Genomic DNA, 26,053 nt, shown 5'->3' on the forward strand with positions numbered 1-26,053 from the left:
TAAAAAAAGGAAGGAAGATCACAAGAATCAAGTCAAGGATTTGGATCATAAAGAGCCAGAAGACACTCTTCCGCAGAAGCAAGAAGACAAGAGAATCCAGAAAGTTGAAGATAATGTAAGAAATCTCTGGGAAAACTTCAAGCGAACCATCAGAATTATGGGGGTCCCAGAAGAAGAGAGAGAGCAAGATACCAAAAACATACTGAAAGAAATAGGAACAGAAAACTTCCCCCACCTGTTGAAAGAATTAGACCTACAAGTCCAGGAAGCACACAGAACCCCACACAAAAGGAATACAAAGAGGACCACACCAAGACACATCATAATTAAAATGCCAAGAGCAAAAGACAAAGAGAGAATACTAAAAGCAGCAAGAGAAAAGCAGTAGTTACCTATAAAGGAGCACCCATACAATTGTCAGCTGATTTCTCAACAGAAACCATGCAGGCCACAGGGAATGGCAAGAAATATTCAAGGTGATGAATAGCAAGAACCTACAGCCAAAAATACTCTACCCAGCAAAACTATCACTGAGAACCGAAGGCTAGATAAAGAGCTTCACTAATAAAAAAAAAAGCTAAAGGAGTTCATCACTGCCAAACCAGAATTATATGAATTGCTGAAGGGGGTTCTTTCAGAAGAGAAAGAAAATAAAGATAAAAATTATGGACAACAAATATGTAACTATCAACAAGTGAATCTAAAATCAAAGGGAATTAAAAAAATCTGATGAACAATATTAACTGATGAATATAATAGAATCAGAGGTATGGAAGGGGAGTGAACTGACGATTCTCGGGGAAAAGGGAAGTGGGGGATGTGGGAAGAGACTGAACATAAACTGTGCACCTATGGATGAGGACAATGTGGAGTGGAGAAAGGGCAGGGGGTTGGGTGGGAACCTGGTGGAGGGGAGCAATGGAGGGGGGGGGAATGAGAAACATTTGTAATAATATGAACAATAAAGGTTTATTTAAAAAAATAAAATAAAATAAAATAAAGATCATGTCATAAGGTGATAGGTGCTATGGGAAAATAAGATAGGGTGAGGAAGGAGTGGAGGGAACAATTTTAAATAGGATGGTCAGGATAGGCCTTATTGGGAAGGTGACATTGAACAAAAACGTGAAGAGTCGTGCTAATATCAGGAGAAGAGCTTTTTAGGCAAAAGCATGCTGCAAGAGCACATTATGAGTTTTCTTTTTCTTTTTTAAAAAAATATATTTTATTGATTTTTTTTACAGAGAGGAAGAGAGAGGGATAGAGAGTTAGAAACATCGATGAGAGAGAATCATCGGTCAGCTGCCTCTTGTACACCCCCTACTGGGAATGTGCCAGCAACCAAGGTACATGCCCTTGACCGGAATCGAACTTGCGACCTTTCAGTCTGCAGGCTGACGCTCTATCCATTGAGCCAAACCGGTTTCGGCGACATTATGAGTTTTCTGATTGGAAAAGTGAATACTCTTTTTTACATAGGCTACCCTCACTTATAATTTCCAATTTCTTTTCTTTATGGTTGAGTAAGAATTTACAGGTACTCTGTGTACACAATTCTTTTAAAGCTTTCACAGTTATTTTCCAGTTTTCCCACCAACATTTAAGTCAATGGCTTTCTTTTTCTTTTAGCTATTCACTTACCGAGTCCTCCAACGCTTTCATTGAAGTTTGTGTAGAAATAATCACATCTTTTGTTTCTCATTAATATTTTATCATTTATTTAATAATTACAAGTATAATGGGCATAAACAGATTTGGGAACAAGAAAAATGATTTCGATTAGTGGGAGCAGTGGTAACGGGGTATACTACAGCCTAATTGCCCACCAGTGGTAACCTTCAATGGGTGAACATAGTGGATAGAGTGTGCCCATGAATCTAGTGAGAAGGCCAGACAGAGGTCAGTTAGAAGGGTTTTATTGTACTTAACAACATGGTTGAATAAGTGTCATATAAATAAAAGTTTATACCCAAATTAAAAACAGGTGGTGTTTTTTTTTTGTTGTTGTTTTTTAAAAAAAATATATATTTTATTGATTTTTTACAGAGAAGAGAGATAGAGAGCCAGAAACGTCGATGAGAGAGAAACATCGACCAGCCGCCTCCTGCACACCCCCTACCGGGGATGTGCCCGCAACCAATATACATGCCCTTGACTGGAATCGAACCTGGGACCTTTCAGTCCACAGACCGACGCTCTACCACTGAGCCAAACTGATTTCGGCTAAAAACAGGTTTTTTTTTTTTTACTCTTCCTGGGGTGTTGAGAAAGATAGCTGCTACATTATATCAGACCAAAGGCCCGGTGCATGAAATTTCTGCACTGGTGGGATTGGGATTGGGCCTAAACCGGCAGTCAGACCTCCCTCTCATAATCCGGGACTGCTGGCTTCCAACCACTTGCATGCTTGGCTGCCTGCCTGATTGCCCCTAACCACTCTGCATACCAGCCTGATAGCTCCTTACCCACTTCCCTGCTGGCATGATTGACACCTAACTGCTCCCCTGCAGGCCTGGTTGCTCCCAACTGCCCTCCTCTGCTGGCCATCTTGTGACAATGTGGGGGTGGCCATCTTATGGTGACATGGGGTGGCCATCTTGTTTTTTAATTTTTTTTTATTGATTATGGTATCACATAATTGTCCTCATCCCACCATTCCCATCCCAAACCCCTCCCCACGTATGTCCCCACCCGCCTGTTGTTCATGACCACTAGTTTGGCTTATATGCATGCATACAAGACCTTTGGTTGATCTCTCTCCCTTTCCCCCACCCTCCCCTACCATCCCTCTGAGGTTTGAGAGTCTGATCGATGCTTCCCTATCTCTGGATCTGTTTTTGCTCATCAGTTTATGTTGCTCATTATTTTGGGGCAGCCATCTTGTGATGACAGGGGTGGCCATCTTGGACGGCCAAATAATATAAAAAATCCTAAGAGGAATTTTTATATTATTATATCCATTTTATAGATGAGGTAATGAAGCACAGAGAAATTAAAAATAACTTGCTTAGCGTCCCAGAGCTAAGAAATGTAAGTGATGAAATGAAATTAGAATTCAGTCCATCTTGATGCTAAGTGTATATATATATATATATATATATATATATATATATATATTACTTTTTTTTTTCTGTCATATTCTCCATCCTCTAGAACTTGAAAGGCAAGTGATTAGTAAATATTTTAAATGCTTCCAGAACAAAATGATGCTTTTTCTTACAGAGAACAACAGGCTGTTTATTGTGATGGAGTATTGTGATGGAGGGGACCTAATGAAAAGAATCTATAGACAACGGGGAGTGTTATTTAGTGAAGATCAGGTAAAAACACTTCTAATTTCCATTTTAATTTATATGGGGACATTAAATTTATAATCCCATAAGTAATAGACTGTGTTTAGATGAAGCATGATTTCTGGTAGAGAATTCAAATCACAAAATAGTGATCAATATTCTTGATAGAGTTAGTCTAGAATATGTTTGCAATTGAACTTAAATTGAATCTCTTTGAGAGTGAAGTTTGCTTGAGAAAATATAGTATCTTATTTTTGGACAGCCTCATGTAGGGTGTCCCTGAGATTAATTTTCACAGATAAAAAATCTGAATGTGGATATTCCTTGGCCATTTTAAATGTGACATATTTATAGGTTCACTCTTCTTCCTTTTACAATTTGTGTTCACTTTGCTAGGGAGGATAGAAGCTCTTCTTATCAATAGCTATTTCATTTCATTGATTATTAAGAGCAATGCCCTTGATTTTCATTTTCTTTTTTGCACAAACACATTTTCCTACTATATTCTAAGCTTTTTTAAGAAACTTCTTGGGAGTTGTACTTCTGATGGAGATAGGTATATGTGTATGGAGAAGAATCTCAAACAGGCCTAATGTGACTGATGCGAAAGGTCACTGTCTCAAGTAGTCCCAGAAATGGCCCAACAGCTTTCTTTCTTTTTCTTTTATAAAGAACTAGAGGCCCAGTGCACAAAATTTGTGTATGGGGTGTGTGTGTGTATGTGAGTGTGTCCTCAGCCCAGCCTGCACCCTCTCCAATCTGGGACCTCTTGGGGGCAGTCAGACATCCCTCTCACAATCCAGGACTGCTGGCTCCCAACTGCTCGCCTGCCTGCCTTCCTGATTGCCCCTAACCGCTTCTGCCTGCCAGTGTGATCACACCCTAACCACTCCCCTGCCAGCTTGATTGATCCCTGCCAGCCAGTTTGCCCCTAACTGCCCTCCCCTGTTCTTCCCTGCAGGCCTGGGTCCCCCCCAACTGCCCTTCCCTGCAGGCCCGTTCGCTGCAACTTCCCTCCTCTGCCGGACTGGTCACCCCTAACTGCCCTCCCCTGTGGGCTTGATCACCCCCAACTGCCCTCCCTTGCAGGCCTGGTCCCTCCCAACTGCCCTCCCCTTCTGGCCATCTTGCGGTGGCCATCTTGTGCCCACATGGGGCCAGTCATCTTTGACCACATGGAGGCAGCCATCTTGTGTGTTGGAATGACAGTCAATTTGCATATTACTCTTTTATTAGATTGGTTAGAGGCCTAGTGCATGGGTGGGGGTTGGCTGATTTTCCCTGAAGGGTATCCCAGATCAGAGTAGGGGTTCCCTTGGGGCATGGGGAAGCCTGGGCAAGGGGCCTGTGATGGTTTTCAGGCTGGCCATGCCCCTTGGCAACTCAAGCAGAGGCCCTGGTGTCTGGGATTTATTTATCTTCTATAATTGAAACTTTGTAGCCTTGAGCAGAGGCCAGGGCCAACCAGGAAGATTGGCTTCCTCCATCGCTGGGGGCAACCCAAACCTCCTGTTCTCTCCAGCTTCATGGCTGCCACCATTTTTGTTGGGATTTATTTATCTTCTGTAACTGAAACTTTATAGTCTTGAGCAGAGGCCAGGGCTGGCCAGGGTGGGCGGAAAGCTTGGCTTCCTCCATTGCCGGGGAAACCCATGCCTCCTGCTCACTCCATGTTAAGTTGTATCCTCGCTCCTGATTGGCTGGTGGGTGTAGTTGGTGGATGTAGCAGAGGTACGGTCAATTTGCATGTTTTTCTTTTATTAGTGTAGATTTTATTGATTTTTAGAGAGAGAGGGAAAGAGAAATATTGATGTGTGAGAGTGAAACATCCATCTGCTGCCCCCCTGCACACCCTGCACTGGGAATCAAGCCGCAACCTTGGCATGTGCCCTGACGAAGCATGAATCAAACTGGCAGCCTCTCAGTGCTCACTACATCCACCCAGCTGAGCCACACTGGACAGGCCCCACAGCTTTCGCTAGGCCGTTTGTTTGTTTTATTTTAGTATTTTTGAGCATCAGCCTATATAACTTCTTCCTCAAATAAAAATGTAACATTTTGAATGTACAAATGATTAATGAATCAATATCACCAAGCAGTTTTCCTATGCTCATTTCCATTGTATATTAAATTTCATATTTTTAGAAACTCTGCTTTCTTTCTATCTAGGTATTCTTTTCCCACATTTAATAAAAAACACTTTTCTCTACAAAATTTTAAACTAAGTTTCCCTTTGTTGGGTAAGAATTAAAATTACAACTGAATCATAGTATCTGGAATACAGCTTTTTTCCCCCTATTGCTTTTAGCTTTCTGTATAATTTGGTAAACAAAGTACGAATGAGATTTTAGAATAGTTTAAATAAATCTCTATAGGCATAAAATACATTTTACTAAAGAGGATCATGACCAGCTAAGGTAAATAAAATCAAGACTAAGAAAAGTACACCTTAAAAAGCTTAAAGGTAATATATATTTTTTTGTTTTTATATTATGTACACATATATTGGTATTTCATGAAAAAAATTAATAACCTCACATATTATCCATTTCTTTCTCCTTCATTCTGTGCTCTTGGCATACTCCTTCCATTGAAAAGGAAAAACCAGTGGCACCAGGGTTATCAAGAAATAGGGCAGCTTGCCTACTACCCTGATGCAGTTAGCAACCTAATATTTTAAAAAATGAAAAATTTAAACTGCCTCCTCTCTCTTTTGCTTGTTTTTTTTTTTTTTTTTTTTTTTTTTTGTCTGTTGTGTATTGGAGTTCACTTTGATACCAACATTTTTGGATTGTTTTTTGCACCTCCATAATTTTGGATTTTATATCTTACTAGTGTCATTCATGTACATATGTATACATCAATATGTTATTTCCCTCTTTTTGCATATCATCATGAAGATACTTCAGTGACCACCAGATATTCACAAGTTTTATTTATGTTTCCTCTATAGATTCTGAGTTGGTTTGTGCAGATTTCTCTAGGACTGAAACATATTCATGACAGGAAGATCTTACACCGGGACATAAAAACACAGGTAACAACTCAGAGAAAGAACAAAGAACTGATCTTTTGTTTTCTTGAAATCTCTCAAACAACATAGCATTTTCTCTATTTACAGAACATTTTTCTTAGCAAGAATGGAGTCGTTGCAAAGCTTGGGGACTTTGGTATAGCAAGAGACTTGAACAAGTAAGTTCTTTGTAAAATCATATTTTCCTATTTACAACAACTAAATATGTATATTTTAAGTATTATAAGTTATCTACAATAAGATAAAAAGATATTAAAGGCTTAGTTTCCAGATAATTGTAGATAACTATATAAATTCATTAATCACCTGCCAACATGGCTCAGTGGTTGAGTGTGGACCTATGAACCAGGAGGTCATGATTTGATTCATGGTCAGGACACATGCCCAGGTTGTGGGCTTGATCTTCAGTGTGGTGCATGCAGGAGGCAGCCGATCAATGATTCTCTCTCATCATTGATGTTTCTATCTCTCCCTTCCTCTCTAAAATCAATAAAAATATATTTAAAAATAAAGTAACTTTTCCTTCCCTAGCAAATGGGGCCTGGTTAAAAATAAATCCATTAGATCATCCAGATGGAAAAAAAGAACACATTCAGATGGTACTTTGTCTGAGGTTAAAATTCCCAAGATAAATGTTGGTATGATAGAATAATGGTGACAATGTGGCATAGTGTCCTCTAAACTTACCAATTGAGATGTAACTTTTTTTTTTAATCCTCACTCGAGGATATTTTTCCATTGACTTTTAGAGAGAGTGGAAGAAAGAGAGAAAGACAGAAATATCTATGAGAGAGCAACATATTGATTGGTTGGCTTCTTCACGAGCTCCTACCAGGCCTGGGCCGGGGAGGAGCCTGCAACCGAGGTCCATACCCTTTACTGGTATGAACCTAAGACCCTTCAGTTCTCAGGCCGACACTATCCACTGGGCCAAACTGACTCGGGCAAGATGTAACTTAATATGCATAAAGCTAGGGAGAACTTAGTGAAACAAACAAATTTACACATGCTGGATATATAGGTGTAACTGTTTTGGAAGATAATTTGGGGGTAATATCAATAGATTTCTAAATGTTCTAATTTTGGGGATTTGTTTTAAGGGGATAATGTGAAATTTGTAATAATTTAAATGTCTAATCATTGGGAAATGGTTAAATTTAATAGGACTTGGCATAGCCAGTACCTGAATATTATGTAGTCACTAGCATTCATGAATTGAAGACTTCTTGATGATGTGAGGAAATATTTGTTATATCAGGTAAAATTATGGAATTCTGAATTTTAAATACACTATGATCATAGTATTGTGAAAAATTGCGTGGAAAAAGACAGGAAGGATATATATCAGAATTTTAACAATAACATAATTGTTTTTGGGTGGTAAGATTATGGATAATTTTTTTCTTCTTTACTCACTTTTGTTTTTCTCAAATTTAAATCATGAGATTGCATTTCTTTGATAATTGGGAAGAGGGGACTTTTTGTAATATAACAATTTTTATAATGTAACAATTTTTGTAATGTAACAATTATACCTCTTTATGAAGACTTTAGGCCATAACCTTTTTTTTTAATGTGTAAATTTTGGGGAGGTAAATTATAAGTTTAAAAAGAAACTTTTTATTACTCTATTATCAATGTACAATATTTTTTCTTTAATATATGCATGCATCAAATTTTGTTATCCATTTTTATACCTTTTTTTTTTGCATGTTCATATCTCAAGCCTTTTTTTCTCCATTAATAAACAATGTCATTTTATTATTTAACATAATTTACTAGTTCTACAGAACTTGCTCAAACTTGTATTGGAACACCTTACTATCTGTCTCCAGAGATCTGTCAGAATAAACCCTACAACAACAAAACGTGAGTGGCTGACTATGGGTTTAAAGGTCTCAGTAAAATCAGATGGATTCTCTCTTATGATACCTTTGTAATTTTATTTTCTTCACTAGAGGCCCAGTGCATGACATTCTTGCACGGGGTGAAGGGGGCAGTGGTGTCCCTCAGCCCAGCCTGCACTCTCTTGCAGTCTGGGATCCCTCGCTCCTTACCCCCCCTGCAGGGGAGGTGGGAGAGGCTCCTGTCACCTCTGCTGCGCTCAGCCCGTGAGCCCGGCTTCTGGCTGAGCAGTATACCCCCTGTGGGAGGGCATAACCACCGGGGGCAGCTCCTGCATTGAGCGTCTGCCTCCTGGTGGTCAGCGCACATCATAGCAACTGATTGTTCCCCTGTTTGGTCGATTTGCATATTAGGGTTTTATTATCTAGGATGTGTGAAATTCAATTCCCAGTCAGGGCACATACAAAAATCAGCCAATAAATGCATAAATAAGTGGAACAACAAATTGGTGTTTCTTTTTTCTTTCTCTCCCTTCCCTCTCTAACTTCAATAAATTAAAAAAATTAATGAAGGAAAAGGAACCATATTTGATACATACATATGTATGGGAACCCCACTTACATGAGAGAGTCAGAGCGCCCACATGTAGGAGAGGTTTAGCGATGGAAAGGGGACATGGGTATCTAAGACATTCTGAGCTAGGGATGAGATAAGGTGCCTCAGGGGCTTCAAAGGGTCATTGCAATATGATGAGAGCAGACCTTTAGTAAAATGAGGTTTTCCTCACCCTGTTAAATAGGTCGAAAGGAGTTATCGCTGATAATGGTTTGTTATGGGCGAGGCTCCTAATTCAATTTCTTCTAGGTAGTTAAAAGGGGGGCAGAAATTTCTCTGGGACCTGTGGCTAAAGTAATCTGTATATCACTGAGGCACTTCTGCTTGTTCTGAACTCCTCTTCCCCACCCCACAGCAATGCCTTCTTACTGTGGTCAGCAGTTAGGCAGACATGGCAGAGGTCACGTTGATGGAAAGCTCGGGTGCCCAGCAAAGGACAGTGGTAGGGTGGGACCTCATCCCTAGGGTGAGTTTTCCTTCCCAAGCAAATGCCTGGTCATGAGGTTTGGATCTCTCCCTTCCCTTCCTAGAGATAACAATTAGGCCTCAGTTGTATTGCAGCTCCAGTCCCAGAAAAGCAGCAAAACTAGAGAAGTGACCCCACAGCTGACCTCCCCAGCTGCACTGAAAAATGACCCCTCCCCCCTGCCCTGGCCCCGACCAATCCGTCAGTGGAGACCCTGACCCTGAAAGGACACGCCTGGGAAGCTGCTGAGAATTCCTCCGGGACCTCCCCTAAACGCTTCCCCTTACAATCCTCAGGAAAGCCTGGCCAGAGCGGCTCAGCTAGTTGTGTCCTGTGCATTGAAAAGTTGCTGGTTCCATTCATGGTCAGGAACCTGGGTTGTGGGTTTGATCCCCAGTCAGTGTGTTTATTTCTCTCTCTCTCTAAGCATGTCTGTGTGTCCTGGGGTGAGGATTTAAAAAAACCCAAATCCTCAGGATGGAGGACCCAGTGTGCTCTCCCTCCTGGAGCACTCCCGTGCCTTCCCCTTGCCCCTCATACCCCCAGGCACGTCACCTTTACCATCCTCACTTCTAAGCTCAAAGATCCCTTCCTTTGTCTCCATAACTTGTTTCCTAAACCCATTTCTTCTGCAAATTACTTCTACTTCGTGATTTTGTAAGTAAATGTTCTCTTATAGGTTGGGGCTTGGCTCTGAATTCTTTCCTAGCCAGAACTTAAGTACCGAGCTGCTGAACCCAGGTCCAGTCTGACCCCACCAGCCTAACACCTGGTGCTATTCCTGCTGTTGCCCATGTATATGATAAGTTCTTTGGTGGCAAGAAAAGAATTCCAAATGCACACACGTGGGAAAGTTTAAATGTGAAGGCAAGGTTTTATTGTGAATTAAGGGGAATTAATGCACCCCTGGGAATTGGAGGGTGGGCAGGCTCTAACACCCTGTCATGAGGCTCATGTTAATCCTCCATATGTCTTCTTGGTTCAGGTAAAGGACAAAGAACCAGTCAAATTCCTAACTTTTCCTGGGCCTGGAGTCAACCTTCCTTCCAGTAAATTCTATTGGGGTTTCATGGCCTCTATCTAATTTGATTACCTTTCCAATTGTTCCCAAGCTAGTGATAACCAGGAGGGTGAGCCAAGGTCCCCTCCATCTCCCCCCAACTCCCTGCCTGGGTGGTGTCTCACGATGCTAAAGAATGAGCTTCATGAACCAGAAGGTTTAAGAAAAAGTGGAAAATTTATTACAGACTCAGGCTCCCCACATGGGGAGGGGCCCAAATAACGGGTACCAGGGAAGCTAGTTGGGTATATACATGCTATAAGCCTGCACTGTATCTGTGTCGCCACCTGATTGATTTGCTCATTGTTCTTGCCCAGCAAGGGATCTGAACTTTCTTTGTTCCTATGGCACCAATACACCTGCAGGCTCTCCCTTGGTTTCACATGCCTCCTGCTCTGTGTCCAAAACATTCTGTTCTTTTTTGCATGGTTGGTTTTTGTGATTAGGCTTGTTCAAACTACTGTGTCTGTCCCTACCTGTGTTCCACCTGCCTTTGTCTTCCACTGAACCTCTGCCCCGTCTGCCTGCGTGTCAAGCTAACTTCTCTCACATTGTTTTGTCACCCTGACTCCCATTGTGCATTTCCATAAGTTTTATTACATCATCTGGTTCTTATTGTGCATGCAGAGCAGAGCACCCCTGGGGATATTTCTGAGGATTAAGTTCTCTGAAGTGTGTGAATGAGTCTGTTTACCAGAAACTAGATGGAATTCTGCACTGTTACTTGCTTCTCCATTTATTAAGATTACTTAGTTCCCTTTTTCTTTCTTCCTTATATTAATAACTATCTTTACCATATTAATAATTAGCTATCAATGCTGACAATACCACTGCCAACATAGGCACTATTTATTTTATTGCAAAAAGTGTTGTAGGTGGGCAAGATAGAAGGCACTGATGACAGAGCACTAGACTAGGAGCTCAGAATCCCAGTCTTACTAGTACAGAGGAATTCAGAATGAGTCACCCAAGATATGCTTCTGTGGTATGTGGATTTGAGTTAAAGGCAACCAAGACCCTGTGGGCTCGAAAGAAACGTCTGCTTCCCCTTAATTACCTAGAAGAATTTAAATTAGGGGCCTTTCCATAATAAGAAATTATCAGAGATAACCTTTTTGAGCTATCTATAGAGCAAGGCAAACTTGTAATTACTCAAAATCTGTTCTTATCATCCTGCAGTGGCTTTTCTCCCCTCTGAAGCCTCAATGTGCCTTACCTCATCCTTAGCTCAGAATGTCATAACACTTCATTTTCCCTTTCTGACTCTGAGCCTCTCACGTATGCAGGGTTCCCATGTGTGCATAGATAATTAAATTTGGTTATTTTCTCTTAATCTGCCTCATGCAGATTTTAAAAAAATATATATTTTATTGATTTTTTTACAGAGAGGAAGGGAGAGAGATAGAGAGCTAGAAACATCAATGAGAGAGTAACATCGACCAGCCGCCTCCTGCACACCCCCTACCGGGGATGTGCCCACAACCAAGGTACATGCCCTTGAATGGAATCGAACCTGGGACCTTTCAGTCTGCAGACCGATGCTCTACCACTGAGCCAAACCGGTTTCGGCTGCCTCCTGCAGATTTAATTATTAGCCCCGTTGAAAGGACATTGATGACAGAGGACATTTCTTCCCCACGCCTGGCTCTGTCACCAGCTTGACCAACTCACTTGGCCTCTGTGAGCCTCAGTTCCCTTTCCTGTAGCAACACGAATGCTGGCTAGGTAATCATTAAGGTGTCCTCCACCTTTAAAACCCAGCTACTTTTTTTAATGTATGTGATACCAGAGTCTAGGGCTCGGGAGTAATATTAATATACATAGTGATAAAAGATGAAGATGAGGTAGTTTCGACTTTCATTTAAGGAAAAGAAAAATTCCCCCTCTCCCCCCCCCCCCCCGCCCCCCCCCCCTCCCCCAATTTTCAAAGCTTGACTGCCATTGGAACCATTTGGACTACTAGTTCCTTTTGGGAGTTAAATGTCTATTTGTTTAGAAAAACACCCAGGGACATGTGACTGTTTGAAACGTAAAAGGAAGGCAAAGCCGAGTTAGTAGAGATTTACAAAGACAACAGTAAACATTCCTCTGTATAATAAAAGAACAGACATTTGTTCGTTTGTTTTTAAGCTGACTCCTGGCACCAGAGGCGTTTGGCCTCCAGATGAGCAGGAATGAGCTGGTGCAGGGCTGGGTAGAAGGGCAGGCGACCATCCAGAGCAGAATTCAGTGCTGCTGCCAGCCCAGAAACCTAGGTTAGCAGCACTGTTTTGTTTCCGTGTACTGTTTTTTCAGAATTTGGGCCAGCATTCAAATGTGTGGATGTTAGCAACAGTCAGCTGCGTCCTCTAGCCCAGGAAGTCATTCCCAGGTTCATCTCAGTCCTCACCACGCACACGGAGGCTTTATTTGTGGAGCAGCAGCATAGAAACATTCAAGCCTGTAAAGAATTTTTATTAGTATATTTGAGCCAAACTGATGACAATTGCTGGGTAGCAAAATCTCAACAAATTGAGAAAATGCTACTAAGAATGGCAGTCTTGCACCTTATTTTATACATTTCAATAAAAAAAAAAAAGATATAAATGGGTTACATGAAATCCCTTGGTGACAGATTAGGGAGGTGGGGAGGTGGGGAGAAAGCAAAGGTGGGGGACACTTCTGGGACTGGGTGAAAAGTAAAATGATAGACACACATCTTTTACATAGGTGGGTGCAGGGTAGTTAACAGTCAACAATTAACATAACAGCAATGAGGTCTCTGCTCTGGTGTGGCTGTGGTGGCAGGAGGGGTCCAGATAAAGAACTTATCCTGACAGTCGTATGTTGTCATAGATGCAAAAGACAATAGACAGGCTCAATTAAGGTAAAGATTGACTTTTTCCAGGGAAGATTCTAGCATAGGACATGACTGAAAGGTTAACCTGGTGATATGCAGGCAGGCTAAATAGCGATCTCAGATGATTGTTAATGTAAGAAAACATTCAAACCTGTATAGAATTTTTGTGAGTTTATTTGAGCCAAACTGTCAACAATTGCCAGGAAGCAGAATCTCAGTGTATTGGGATAATGCTCTGGACAATGGCAGTTTTTCATTTTGTTTTATACGTTACAATCACAGTGGGTTACATGAAAGATAGATTAGGGAGGCAAAGAAAGAAAGGGTGTTGGGGGTAACCTTTGGGGTTGGATAAAAAGTACAACGATAGACACCTGCTTCTTTTACACAGGTGGGCACAGGATAGTTAACACTCAACAATTAACGTGATAACAATAACATGAAGGAATTTGTGGTCTCCAGGCGCCCTGGCACATTGGTTGTGTCCTGACATGTCTAGAAAAAGGGAAGTTGAAAGTTACCCTGACATTCCAATGATATGTTATAGCTGCAACCATAGACAGGCTTAGTTAAGGTACAGATTAACTTTTGTCAGGGAAGAATCTAGCCTAGGACATGACTACCTGCCATAAACTGCTTTTTAATTAAAAGGCTTTAATTTCAGACCACCCTTTGTGGTTACTTTAGGTCTATGAGTTGCAAGGCTGCCATGCAGGCCTTCCCTGTGTGGCCCCTTCTCGCCCAGCGTGGATAAAGAACAATAAAATTTATTTAGGCAAAGGGGCAGGAGGATGGGACATCCAGAGGGAAGGGCTGCAGAGCACAGAGCCAAGGGGACATTGGGTCCATGATGGCAGCACCCAGGAGCTGTAGTTCCATCCCTGTGCGCAGTCACTGGCAGGAAACTTGTGTTGTCAGTGGGCTGGGCTGAGTCTGTGGGTTTGGAATGCAGATGGAATACAGATGTGCAATCAGGTATCTTCAGGACAATTTCCTTTCCTTGTATGGAATGACTCCTGGTGTCCAGTGAGCGTTTTTTCTGGTCTTTTGTTCTGGAGGGGAAAAGGAGTGGTGTGGGCTGCTCCCCACAGGGAGAGAGGGAGCTGGGTCCTTTGTCTTAAGGATTTTATCTCTCTCTTGCAGGCAAGGATCTTTAGGGGAGTTCTCAGGGGAGGGTTTCAGCAGAATTTTCATCAGTTTTCTAGGTGGGGTTTTAGGGTTGAGGTCTACTGATTGATCAGTGCAAATGCAGGGGGTCATCAGTTACTGCAGCATCACTCACCTGGTTTTTCTGAGCCTGGAGCTGAAATACAACTGAGGTCTAGATGTTATCTCGGGGGGGGGGGGGGGCTTCTGTATATGCTGTAAATTGCTCAGCCTATTTGTTCAGCTGTCTGTCTCAGTGTCCCTATTCCACTTGTCCTGGCTTACTGGCCTGTCTCATTTCTTACTGCCTTGAATTCTCATTATACATTTTTGTCACTTAAATTCATGCTTTTTATTCTATAAGGTAATTTTTTATTAAGCCAATCACATATAGCAATCACATATAAATATTAAGTATGAAAGAGCAAGTCTCTAGTCATCTATATATATATATAAAAGCCTAAACAACAGTCGACTGGTAGCTATGATGCTCACTGACCACCAGGGGGCAGACGCTCAATGCAGGAGCTGTCCCCTGGAGGTCAGAGTGCTCCCACGGTGGGAGCACTGCTCAGCTGACCAATGGGCGCCAGATGCCTGGCTCATGGCTGGTGAGCACTGCAGCAGCAGCATGAGCCTCTCCCATGGACACTGCCCCAATCTGGACCAGGACCTTGGCAGCGGCAGGCACAGCAGGGCCAGGATGAACAAGAGCAGTGCCTGGCCCAGGCCCAGGCTCCTCCCAGGCCCCCCGCTGCTTCGTGTACTACTACCCCCCTCAGGGGATGTAGGACTGCTGGTTTTGGCCTATCCCTGCAGGCCAGGCCAAGGGACTCACCAGTGCACTGGGCCTCTAGTATATTATATTATAAGCACATTTTCCAAGTAAATTGAGTACCAGATACTATGTTCATCACTTAATGTGTGCCTGTGGGGGGAAGAAGAGGGGAAAAGGAGAGGTGTGGGCTCAATACCTTTGGTTCTGTCAATAGCCTTGTGTAGAACATACCTTGCTAACTCAACCAAATTTTACCTTTTGAATCAAAACAAATTTATGTTTGAGTCCTGCCTTCCCTTACCAAATGCTCAAAATTTCATATTTTGAGCACACAATGTTGAAATATACCTTTTCTCTGTTAGGATTCTGACACAACTACAAATTGTTTTTATTTTTCCCTCTTATGTTAGTCAGAATAAGAATTGATAATGTGCCTAAAAACATTAAAAAAAAAACACAAGTCAACCTATATAAAACTGTAAAGATACACAAGTATAAAGTACTGCAAGGATAAGGCTTTTATTATGAACTATGGATATGTTTTTGGCATGTAAACTCTTAATCTCCTCCAGGGATATTTGGTCTCTTGGCTGTGTATTATATGAGCTCTGCACACTCAGGCATCCTGTAAGTATATTAATTTGTAAATTAATGATAAATTTTTGAAACTATTTACTTATGAGAGAAAAAGTTTGGTATCATTCAATTCTTAAAAATTATGTGGGAAAGAGGGTAAATGGTAATGGAAAAATCTTATATAATAAAGAGATAATATGCAAATTGACTATCACTCCAACACACAAGATGGCCGCCCCAATGTGGTCAAAGATGGCCACCCCCATGTGGACACAAGGTGGATGCCACAAGATGGCCAGCAGGGGAATGAAGTTGGGAGGGACCAGGCCTGCAAGGGAGGGCAGTTGGGGGCAATCAGGCCTGCAGGGGAAAGCGAGTTAGGGGTAACTGGGCTGGTAGGGGAGGGCAGTTAGGGGCAACTAGGCCTGCAGGGGAGGGCAGTTGAGGGTGACCAGGCCAGCAAGGGAGGGCAGGTAGGGGTGACCAGACCTGCCGGGGAGGGCAGCTGGGAATGACCAGGCCTGCAGGGGAGGGCAGTTGCAGAGGACCAGGCCTGTAGGGGAGGGCAGTTAAGGGTAACCAGGCCTGTATGGGAGGGCAGTTAGGAGCAATCAGGCAAAGCAGGGGAGCAGTTAGGTGTTGATCAGGCTAGCAGAGGAATGATTAGGGGGTGATCAAGCTGGCAGTCAGAAGTGGTTAGGGGCAATCAGGCAGGCAGGCAGGCAAGTGGTTGGGAGCCAGCAGTCCTGGATTGTGAGAAGAATGTCCAACTGCCCGTTTAGGCCCGATCCTGGTGGGATCAGGCCTAATCAGGCAGTCGGACATCCCCCGAGGGGTCCCAGATTGGAGAGGGTGCAGGCTGGGCTGGAGGACACACTCCCCACCCTGTGCACGAATTTTGTATATCAGGCCTCTAGTATAAAGATAAAGGAAAAAAGAAAGCAAAAAAAAAAAAAAAAAAAAAATTATGTGGACAAGTTATTGAGAAGAAAAATAGATCTATATATGCTGGCGTGGAAAGCTGTCCGTATATTATAAGCTATGTTATAAAGTAAATCGTATACATAGCACATTTGCATTAAATATAAACTAGGTGAGGCCTGGCCAGTGGCTCAATTGGTTGGAGCGTTGTTCCATATACCAAAAGGTTTTGCGTTTGATTCCAAGTCTGGGCACATACCTAAGCTTTAATCTCTGGTTGAGGGCACTTACAGGCAGCAACGGTCTATGTTTCTCTCACATCAACGTCTGCCTGTCTCTCTCACTTCTCTCTCTCCCTCCCTTCCCTTCCTCTCTCTAAACATATCCTCAGGTAAGTTTTAAACAAACAAACAAACAAACAAACAAACACACAAATAAACTGTGAGCATATATAATCAGCAAAGGAAAATGTACATGGGGTGAAGTCTATAGGAAACCAGGCACAAGCTTTCAGGAGCCTTTCCTAGTAGATACACAGGATGTGCTAATTCCTCTAGCAACAAGTTGTGACAGCATGTTTGAAATGCTGTGTACCAGGGAAGCTTAGAGACCCAGTGCCCAGGTTTTTATTTCTGACTCTTCATGTTGGCACCCTCTGCCTGGCATGAACCAAACTTCCAGATTCCTAGAAAGAAAGCAGGTGTTCAACATAAACATATTGTTTACATAAACTGTGTAGGTAAAGAGAGCCATTCTGAATATTTAGGAAATGGTATCTGGAAATCTAAGTTTCCAGATGTCAGCCAAGGACCAATATTGTAAGCAGGATAGCAAAGACCTGCTATGTTAACTCTTTTCTACACAGCTGTCACCATCATCATCATTATCCAAGGTCACACAGCTAGTAAGTGTCTTACCAAAACTTGCATCTTTACTGCCACACCTTGCTGCTGAACATTTTTATTACAGTCATGTGTCACCTAACGTTAGAGATACACTCTACAAAATTTGTAGATGATTTTGTTGTTGTGTAAACATTATGGAATGCTATTACACAACCTAGATGGTACAGCCTACTAAGATCTAGGCTGTATGGTATAGACTATTAATCCTATTGTAATGAATACTGTAAGCAGTTGTAACACAATGGTATTTGTGTACCTAAACATCTAAACATAAAAATGGTGCAATAAAAATAAGATATAAATGCCCTAGCTGGTTTGGCTCAGTGGATAGAGCGTCAGCCTGTGGATTGAAAGGTCCTGGGTTTGATTCCAGTTAAGGGCACATGCCCGGGTTGCAGGCTCGATCCCCAGTAGGGGGCATGCAGAAGGCAGATCAATGATTCTCTTTCATCATTGATATTTCTATCTCTCTCTCCCTCTCCCTTCCTCTCTGAAATCAATAAAAATATACTTTAAAAAAAGATAAAATGTGTCACACATGCATGTGTGTGTGCAAGGGTGGGTGTGGGTGGGCAGGAGGTGGGTTCCTGGGCTCCCCTGCTCTCCAGCCACACCCTTGCTCCAGTCCTGGGTGGGCCCAGAGCAAGTGGACACCATGCTGAGCCTCCTCATCTGTGTAAATCACCCAGAGCTAGTAGCAAATTCAACAACTTAGTTGGTTCCAGCCTTTTTTTTCAACATTGCAAACACACATGGTTGTATATGTGATTCGTTGTTGACTGAAACATTCTTATGTAACACACGGCTGTAAGTGTAAATAACTAAAGATTTTATACACTGGAAGAATTTCTGGTTTATGAAGAATTTTTGTAGAAATGTTTGTGTTATGTTAATTTAAAAAGTAATATGTAAAATTTCATATCATTATGCCCTCAACTCTATGAAACAAACATTATTTTTTAAAAAGGAGTAGGAGGAAATATATCCTATGTGGTGAAAATGTGTAAATATTAGTTTGATAATAAGAAAAAAATGAGCCAAAACCGGTTTGGCTCAATGGATAGAGCGTCGGCTTGGGGCCTGAAAGGTCCCGGGTTCGATTCCGGTCAAGGGCATGTACCTTGGTTGCGGGCACATCTCCAGTAGGGGGTGTGGAAGAGGCAGCTGATCGATGACTCTCTCTCATCGATGTTTCTAACTCCCTCTCTTCCTTCCTCTCTGTACAAAATCAATAAAATATATTAAAAAGAAAAAAAGAAAAAAATGAAACAAAAATACTGATTTAAATAAAATGGCATCTCAGTGAATAACTGCCAATAATATAAACTCATAAAATATTAGCTGATAAAAACAATTTAAGGTGGACCATGGTACTTCTAACTGAACTTTAAAACATTATTTTGTTTCTTGATATTACTTTAAATACTAGTACAATATTGCACTTTTTTTTTTCTAATTTAGTGTTATTATTCCTTGTTCTTTCAGTTTGAAGGTAACAACTTACACCAGCTGGCTCTGAAGATTTGTCAGGCACATTTTGCGCCAGTGTCTCCAAGGTTTTCCTGTGACCTGCAGTCCTTGATATCACAGCTCTTTAAAGTATCTCCCCAAGATCGGCCATCTATTAATTCAGTTTTGAAAAGGCCCTTTTTAGAGAATCTAATTGCCAAACACTTGACTCCTGAGGTGAGTTCTGAGTTTATCCTGTCTGGATTTTGACAGAGGTTTTGGTTAGCAGGCTCTTGACACTTGTGTTTGGTTTTAGGTCATTCAGAAAGAATTCAATCCTACCCTAATAGGCAGAACAAGATCATCAGTTTCTCAGTCTGCTGGGAAGATGGTCCAAGGTAAGAATGCTTTAACTATGCCATAAAACATTTACTACGTGGGTCTCATATAATGAGTTATATGGCTGGCAACATTAGCAGGGAAATTTCACCAAATATATTGAACATGGACATTTAAAAATTTATGAGCACTATTTGCAGGAGAAAAATCCTCTTGTCCAGAGGTGACTCGTGGGTGTGCCTGTACACCTCGCTGCATGACCTGGAGGAGTCAGCTCCTCTCTTCTTTAGTCAGGAGACTTTATAAAGCAGTGGATTTGCTAATGAAGAGTTAGAATCCAATCTTATGTGTAGGGAAGGTATAGAGAGTAAGAGAGGATTCAGAGACAGACATGGGATGAGGAAATGAAACTTATTTTTTTGAAATAGAGAGGGTGGACTGGCAATTAAGAATTCTCTTAGAAAAGACCCAGTGGAGCCAAGACCGGTTTGGCTCAATGGATAGAGCGTCGGCTTGGGGACTGAAAGGTCCCGGGTTCGATTCCAGTCAAGGGCATGTACCTTGGTTGCGGGCATATCCCCAGTAGGGGGTGTGCAATAGGCAGCTGATCGATGACTCTCTCTCTCATCGATGTTTCTAACTATCTCTCTCCCTTCCTCTCTGTACAAAATCAATAAAATATGTTTTAAAAAAATAAAAAGAAAAGAAAAGACCCAGTGGAGCTGAAGTTAGGATCGCGGAGAGAACCATAACTATGTGACCCCCCAAAGAAAGCAGGTGATGCTGCATGGTCATGTTAAGTAGAATAACATCAGGAATCAGCTGATGATGTGATGAGGAGCAGGACTGAGCCATAAACAAAAGTCTTTAAAGAATAAGGAGTCGTAGAAAATCTCTCTAACGTGAGCAAGATATCGAAAACATACTGAAAGAAATAGTGACAGAAAACTTTCCCCACCTGGTGAAAGAATTAGACTTACAAGTCCAGGAAGCGCACAGAACTCCAAACAAAAGGAATCCAAAGAGGACCACACCAAGACAAATCATAATTAAGATTCCAAGAGCAAAAGACAAAGAGAGAATATTAAAAGAAGCAAGAGCAAAGAAGGTAGTTACCTATAAAGGAGCACCTATACGATTGTCAGCTGACTTCTCAACAGAAACCATGCAGGCCAGAAGGGAATGGCAAGAAATATTCAAGGTGATGAATAGCAAGAACCTACAGCCAAAGATAATCTATCCAGCAAAGCTATCACTCAGATTTGAAGGTCAGATAAAGAGCTTCACTAATAATAAAAAAAAAAGCTAAAGGAGTTCATCACCACCAAACCAGAATTATATGAATTGCTGAAGGGGGTTCTTTCAGAAGAGAAAGTAAATAAAGATAAAAATTATGAACAACAAATACGTAACTATCAACAAGTGAATCTAAAAACCAAGGAAACTAAAAAAAAAAAATCTGAGGAACAATATTAACTGTTGAATATAATAGGATCAGAGGTATGGAAGGGGAGTGAACTGTTTATTCTTGGGGAAAAGGGGAGAGGGGGATGTGGGAAGAGACTGAACATAAACTGTGCACCTATGGATTAGGACAATGGGGGGTGGGGAAATGGCAGAGGGTGGGGTGAGAAGGGAGGGAAGGAACATTTGTAATAATATGAACAATAAAAATTTATTGAAAAAAAATAAAAATAAATAAATATGAAGAAAAAAAAAAAAAAAAAAAAAAAAAAAAAAAAAAAAGAAAATCTCTCTAACGTATCAGTGATAGGGAAATACTATTCACTATGATAGAGAAACTGAAATTGAGGAAAGTTATAAAGGGAAAATTAATAAATTAACCCTTTTACTATGTTTAATTTGATTTGGCACTGTAATGTATTGTTTTAGATTGAGAATGTTTAGAAAGTAGGCAAGTATAGGATGAGAGAAAGTGCATTGTCCACATCTCTAATATGGGAAAGATAGGAAAACAAGAACAAATTTTGATGCTAACAAAGAAAACATATTAGACTTATGCAAATTTTTTAACAAATAGCAATGTGACATGAATGGTGTGACCTGATAATTCAAACTATGATGACTGCATTTAAATACTTGTGCCATTACCTTATGCATAGTTTCTGTAAATGTTAATATTCATTTTTAATTTTAAAAAAGTTAGTATTATATATCACCCTGGCCGGTGTGGCTCAGTTGATTGAGCATTGTCCCATGCACCAAAGGATTGTTGGTTCAATTCCCAGTCCAGGTGCATGCCCAGGTTGCGGGCTCAATCCCTGGTGGGGGGCATATGGTAGGCAGCAGATCCATGTTTCTCTTTCTCTCTCTTCCTTCCTCTAAAATCAATAAAAACATACACGTTTAAAGTATTATTATATGTTACTAGAAATATGTAAGGGGACACTGGAAAAATGGTTTTCTCCATTCAAAGAAAATGCATAAAAATTTTTCATCGGTATTTCTCTCACTGGGAATAAATGTCTCTGTGTAAAGTGAACTTATTGTGCTGTGAGGTGTCCCCTATGTTTATACTCACACAAGCATCAGTGTTAAAGGTGTGAACATTTTCAAAAATTGAACTTGTTTTCTTTCGGTTAAATAAGATTTTAAAATACAGAAAATGAGATTCCAGGGGAAGTGCTTACCAAGATCAAGAATGTCAGTGCCAAATAACACGAAGGATATAGTACATGGATGTGAATGGAGACCACCAGCTGGAGCCCAGAAGCCCACATCTGTAAGTTGTACTAAACACTTTTTTTTTTTTTTTTTTTTGCAGCAGATGGCATATTCTACAGACCTACTTATACATGTTTCTGTGGTACATTGATTTTTCTTTTTTTTTTTATAGAGAGAGTGGAAGGGAGGGGGAGAGACAGAGACAGAAAAACATCCACTTGAGAGAGAAACATCCATGTGAGAGAGAAACATCAATCGGTTGCCAACCAGGCCAGGGACTGAGCCCGCAGCTGGTATATGCCCTGACCAGAATCAAACCTGGGACACTTCAGTCCACAGACTAGGCTCTACCTACTGAGCCAAGCCAGTAGGACTGAAATCTACTAGTTTTATACTTATAATAATATCTTTTTACTGGACAACTTCTAGCTGTTAGACTTTTTAAAGCAATGTTATATTTTCTCACAAGTATTCTATAAATTAGTTTTAGTTTTCTTTTTATAACTAAAATTACTTTAAAATTTTAAAATAAATAATGTTTTCTATATAAGACAAGTGAGTAGCATAGTAGCAAAAATATTATGCATTTCATACTTATTTAAAAATGTACTTTTTAAATTGATTTCAGAGAGGAAAGGTGAGGGAGAGAGAGAGAGAAACATCAATGATGTGAGATGATCATTGATCAGCTGCCTCCTGCATGCCCCTCACTGCGGATCAAGCCAGAAACCTGGGCATGTGCCCTGACTGAGAATCAAACTGTGATCTCCTGTATGCTCAACCACTGAGCCATGCCAGCTGGGCATATTTCATACTCTTAAATCTGATATGTTATATATTATTGAGAATTGTTTATTATATAATTATCAATCTTTTCCTAGATTGTTTATGCATAGTTATTTGAATACACTTCCACAGAGTGTTAAATCTTTTTAAAAAAATTATTTTTATTGATTTCATTTGTTTCCAGAAAGTTTTTTATTTCTTCTCTGTTCTCATTGTTAACCCATTCATTGTTTAATGACATGTTACTTAGCCTTTGTGTGTTTTTCAGGTTTTTTTTTCCTTAAAATTTATTTCTAGTTTCAAACCATTATGATTAGAGAAGTTTCTTCTTCTTCTTCTTCTTCTTCTTCTTCTTCTTCTTCTTCTCCTCCTCCTCCTCCTCCTCCTCCTCCTCCTCCTCCTCCTCCTCCTCCTCCTTCTTCTTCTTCTTCTTCTTCTTCTTCTTCTTCTTGTTCTTCTTCTCTTCTTCTTCTTTTTTTTTTTTTTTTTTTTTGCACCATTCCCGGAGATACTGCAATACATTGATGCGTGGAGTGGATGGAGCAAGCTCCTATTCCATCTCCCAGCTTCAAAAATACATTTAATATATTGTCCTCGAATAGAGGACGTATCAGATATTAAACTGATAAGAACAGATACTACACTTGATCTTAGCCAAAAGGCCGAGAAGCGATAGAGAAGTTTCTTTATATTATTTCAGTATTCTTAAATTTATTGAGACTTGTTTAGTATTCTAACATGTCTATCCTAAAAAAAAATGTTCTATGTCTACTTTAAAAGAATATATATTCTGCTGCTCTGAAAATATCAATTAAACCATCTGATATGGTGTGTCCTTTATGGTTGCTTTTTCCTTGTTGATTTTCTGTCTGGAAGATCTATTTTTTTATATCAATGGGGTATTAAAATTCCTTCCTGTGATTGTATTACTGTCAACCTCTTCCTTTATGCCCAACAGAATTTGATTTATATATTTAGGTGTTCATATGTTGGGTGCATAAATGCTTAAATGGGTTATATACTCTTATTGGAGTGTTCCCTTTATCATTTGTAGTGTCATTCTTTGTCTGTTACTATATCCTTTGTTTTGAAGTCTATTTTGTCAACTATAAGTTTTGCTACCACAGCTCTTTTTTATTTCCATTTACATGCAATATCTTTTTCCCCCTTTATTTTTAGTCCGTATCTTTTGTTCTGAGGTGGATCTCTTGTAGACAGCATGTGCTGTATATGGGTCCTGTTTTCTTATCCATTCATTTACCCTATGTATTTCATTGGGGCATTTAAGCCTTTGTCATTTAAAGCGATTATTGATATTTATTTATTATCATTCTATTCTTTAACTATGTTCCTCTGCTGTTTTTTTTTCTTTTAAAAAATATATTTATTGATTTTTTTCAGAGAGGAAGAGAGAGGGATAGAGAATTAGAAACATCGATCAGCTGCCTCCTGCATACCTCTTACTGGGGATGTGCCCACAACCAGGGTGCATGCCCTTGACTGGAATCGAACCTGGGACCTTTCAGGCCACAGGCTGATGCTCTGTCCACTGAGCCAAACTGATTAGGGCTGCTGTTTTTTTCTTTAAAAAGATCATATAACATGTCTTGTAATACTGGTATGATGGTAACAAACTCTTTTAGCTTTTTCTTGTCTGGGAACTCTTTATTTATCCTTCAATTTAAAATTATAGCCTTTTGGGGTAAAGTAGCCTTACTTATAGGTCTTTGATTTTCATCACTTTGAATATTTCCTGCCAATTCTTTCTGGCCTGAAATGTTCTGTGGTGAAATCACCTGACAGTCATGGGAGCTCCCTTGTAGGTGATTAGTTGTCTTTCTCTTGCTATTTTTAGGATTCTATCTTTGTCTTTAACCTTTGCCATTTTAATTAGGATGGTTTTAGTGTGAGCCTTTTTGGAGTCATCTTGTTTGGTACTTTCTGCACTTCCTGGACTTGTATGTTTTTTCCCTTTATCAGTTTAGGGAAGTTTTCTGTCATTATTTCTTCAAATAAGTTCTTGATCCCTTGCTCACTTTCTTTTCTTTCTGGTACCCCTGTGATGTGGATGTTCGTTTGCTTACTGTTGTCCCAAATGTCCCTTAAACTGTCCTCATTTTTAAACATCTTTTTACTTTTGCTGCTCTGATTATGTGTGTTCTGCTACCTTGTCTTCCAAATCACTATTTTGATCCTTTGTTTCACCCAACCTACTGTGTTTTTTTTCCTTCTGTGTATTCAACATTCCAGATATTGTATTCTTCATTTCTGATTAGTTTTTTTTTTTTATAGCTTTTAGGTATTATTCATGCTGCTGTAGTTCTTAGAGCAGTCTTATAACCATTTAAAATATGTTTTTACCGATTTTTTTTAAGGGAGAGAATGGAAGGGAGAGGGAAAGAGAAAAACATTAGGCATTTTTTTGAACTCTACATCTGATCAATTGGTTGACTCCATTTCATTTAGCTCTTTTTCTAGATATTTATCCTGTCCTTTCATTTGGGGCATGTTTCTTTACTCCATGTTTTGGCTCCTTCTTTGTGTTTATTTCTATGTACTAGGTATAGCTACCATGACTCCCAGTCTCAGTAGAGTGGCCTTATGTAGTAGATGTCCTGTGGGACCCAGTGGTGCAATTTCCTTGATCACCTGCACTGGGTGCTCCAGTATTGTCCCTTTTGTGGATTACGTGGGCCCTCCTATTCTAATTGAGTCTTGATTGCTATTGACCCCTTCATGCATGGGGTCGACCTTTAGTCTTATTGACTGTGAGGATAAACTTCCAACACAGTGTGTGAACTGCTGTGCAGATGCTGATCACACAGAGCAGAATTTGCTTCAGCAGGGTCAGTGCCTACTGAGATCTCTCATTGGATATGCCACTTGTGAAGCTAATTGTATCCTGATTTGATGTTGTCTAAAGAGGGCCACTGGGTTTATTAGTACTGGAGCCTCTTGGGAGGGATTTTGGTACAGGCCAATGTCAGACACTGCCTATGACGGGCCTTGATCCACCTGTTTGGAGCTACAAAGCAGTCCACAGTTTTTGGCTCTCTCTGCTGGGCCTGGGCATGAGTAGGGAGGATCAAACTGCACACCAAGGCTGGCTTTACCAGCTCTGGGCACAGAGGCAGGTCAGCAAAAGCCCAAGGAATGCTGATACCTGCCTTTACCAGCTGGATAAAATATTTTTTAATTCTAGGATTTGGAGATTCTAAAATTATTTTAATCTGGAAACAATTCTAGAGCAAAACAACAAAATGTACCTTCAATGCCTTGTGTTAGTTATAGTCATTATCAGACTTTTAATTATTAT

General features: G+C 40.5%; 1 protein-coding gene and 1 non-coding gene across 4 annotated transcripts in view; one reads left to right on the forward strand and one right to left on the reverse strand.

Moving 5' to 3' along the window:
• NEK5 (NIMA related kinase 5) overlaps positions 1-26,053 on the forward strand; it is a 73,938-nt gene that overhangs the window by 12,222 nt on the left and 35,663 nt on the right. For all 3 annotated transcript variants that reach the window (XM_036456499.2, XM_036456502.2, XM_045588641.1), the window contains exons 3-10: positions 3,223-3,320; positions 6,247-6,330; positions 6,415-6,485; positions 8,110-8,196; positions 15,649-15,703; positions 18,964-19,164; positions 19,244-19,325; positions 21,876-22,009. In XM_036456499.2, the coding sequence (XP_036312392.1) occupies positions 3,223-3,320; positions 6,247-6,330; positions 6,415-6,485; positions 8,110-8,196; positions 15,649-15,703; positions 18,964-19,164; positions 19,244-19,325; positions 21,876-22,009 (812 nt within the window). The remainder of the gene's footprint in view (positions 1-3,222; positions 3,321-6,246; positions 6,331-6,414; positions 6,486-8,109; positions 8,197-15,648; positions 15,704-18,963; positions 19,165-19,243; positions 19,326-21,875; positions 22,010-26,053) is intronic.
• Positions 23,224-23,411, reverse strand: LOC118731131. The gene has a single exon (XR_004991820.1). It is a non-coding gene; the product is annotated as a U2 spliceosomal RNA (small nuclear RNA).

Source organism: Pipistrellus kuhlii, unplaced genomic scaffold (genome assembly GCF_014108245.1).
Source record: "Pipistrellus kuhlii isolate mPipKuh1 unplaced genomic scaffold, mPipKuh1.p scaffold_m20_p_3, whole genome shotgun sequence".
Lineage (NCBI taxonomy): Eukaryota > Metazoa > Chordata > Mammalia > Chiroptera > Vespertilionidae > Pipistrellus > Pipistrellus kuhlii.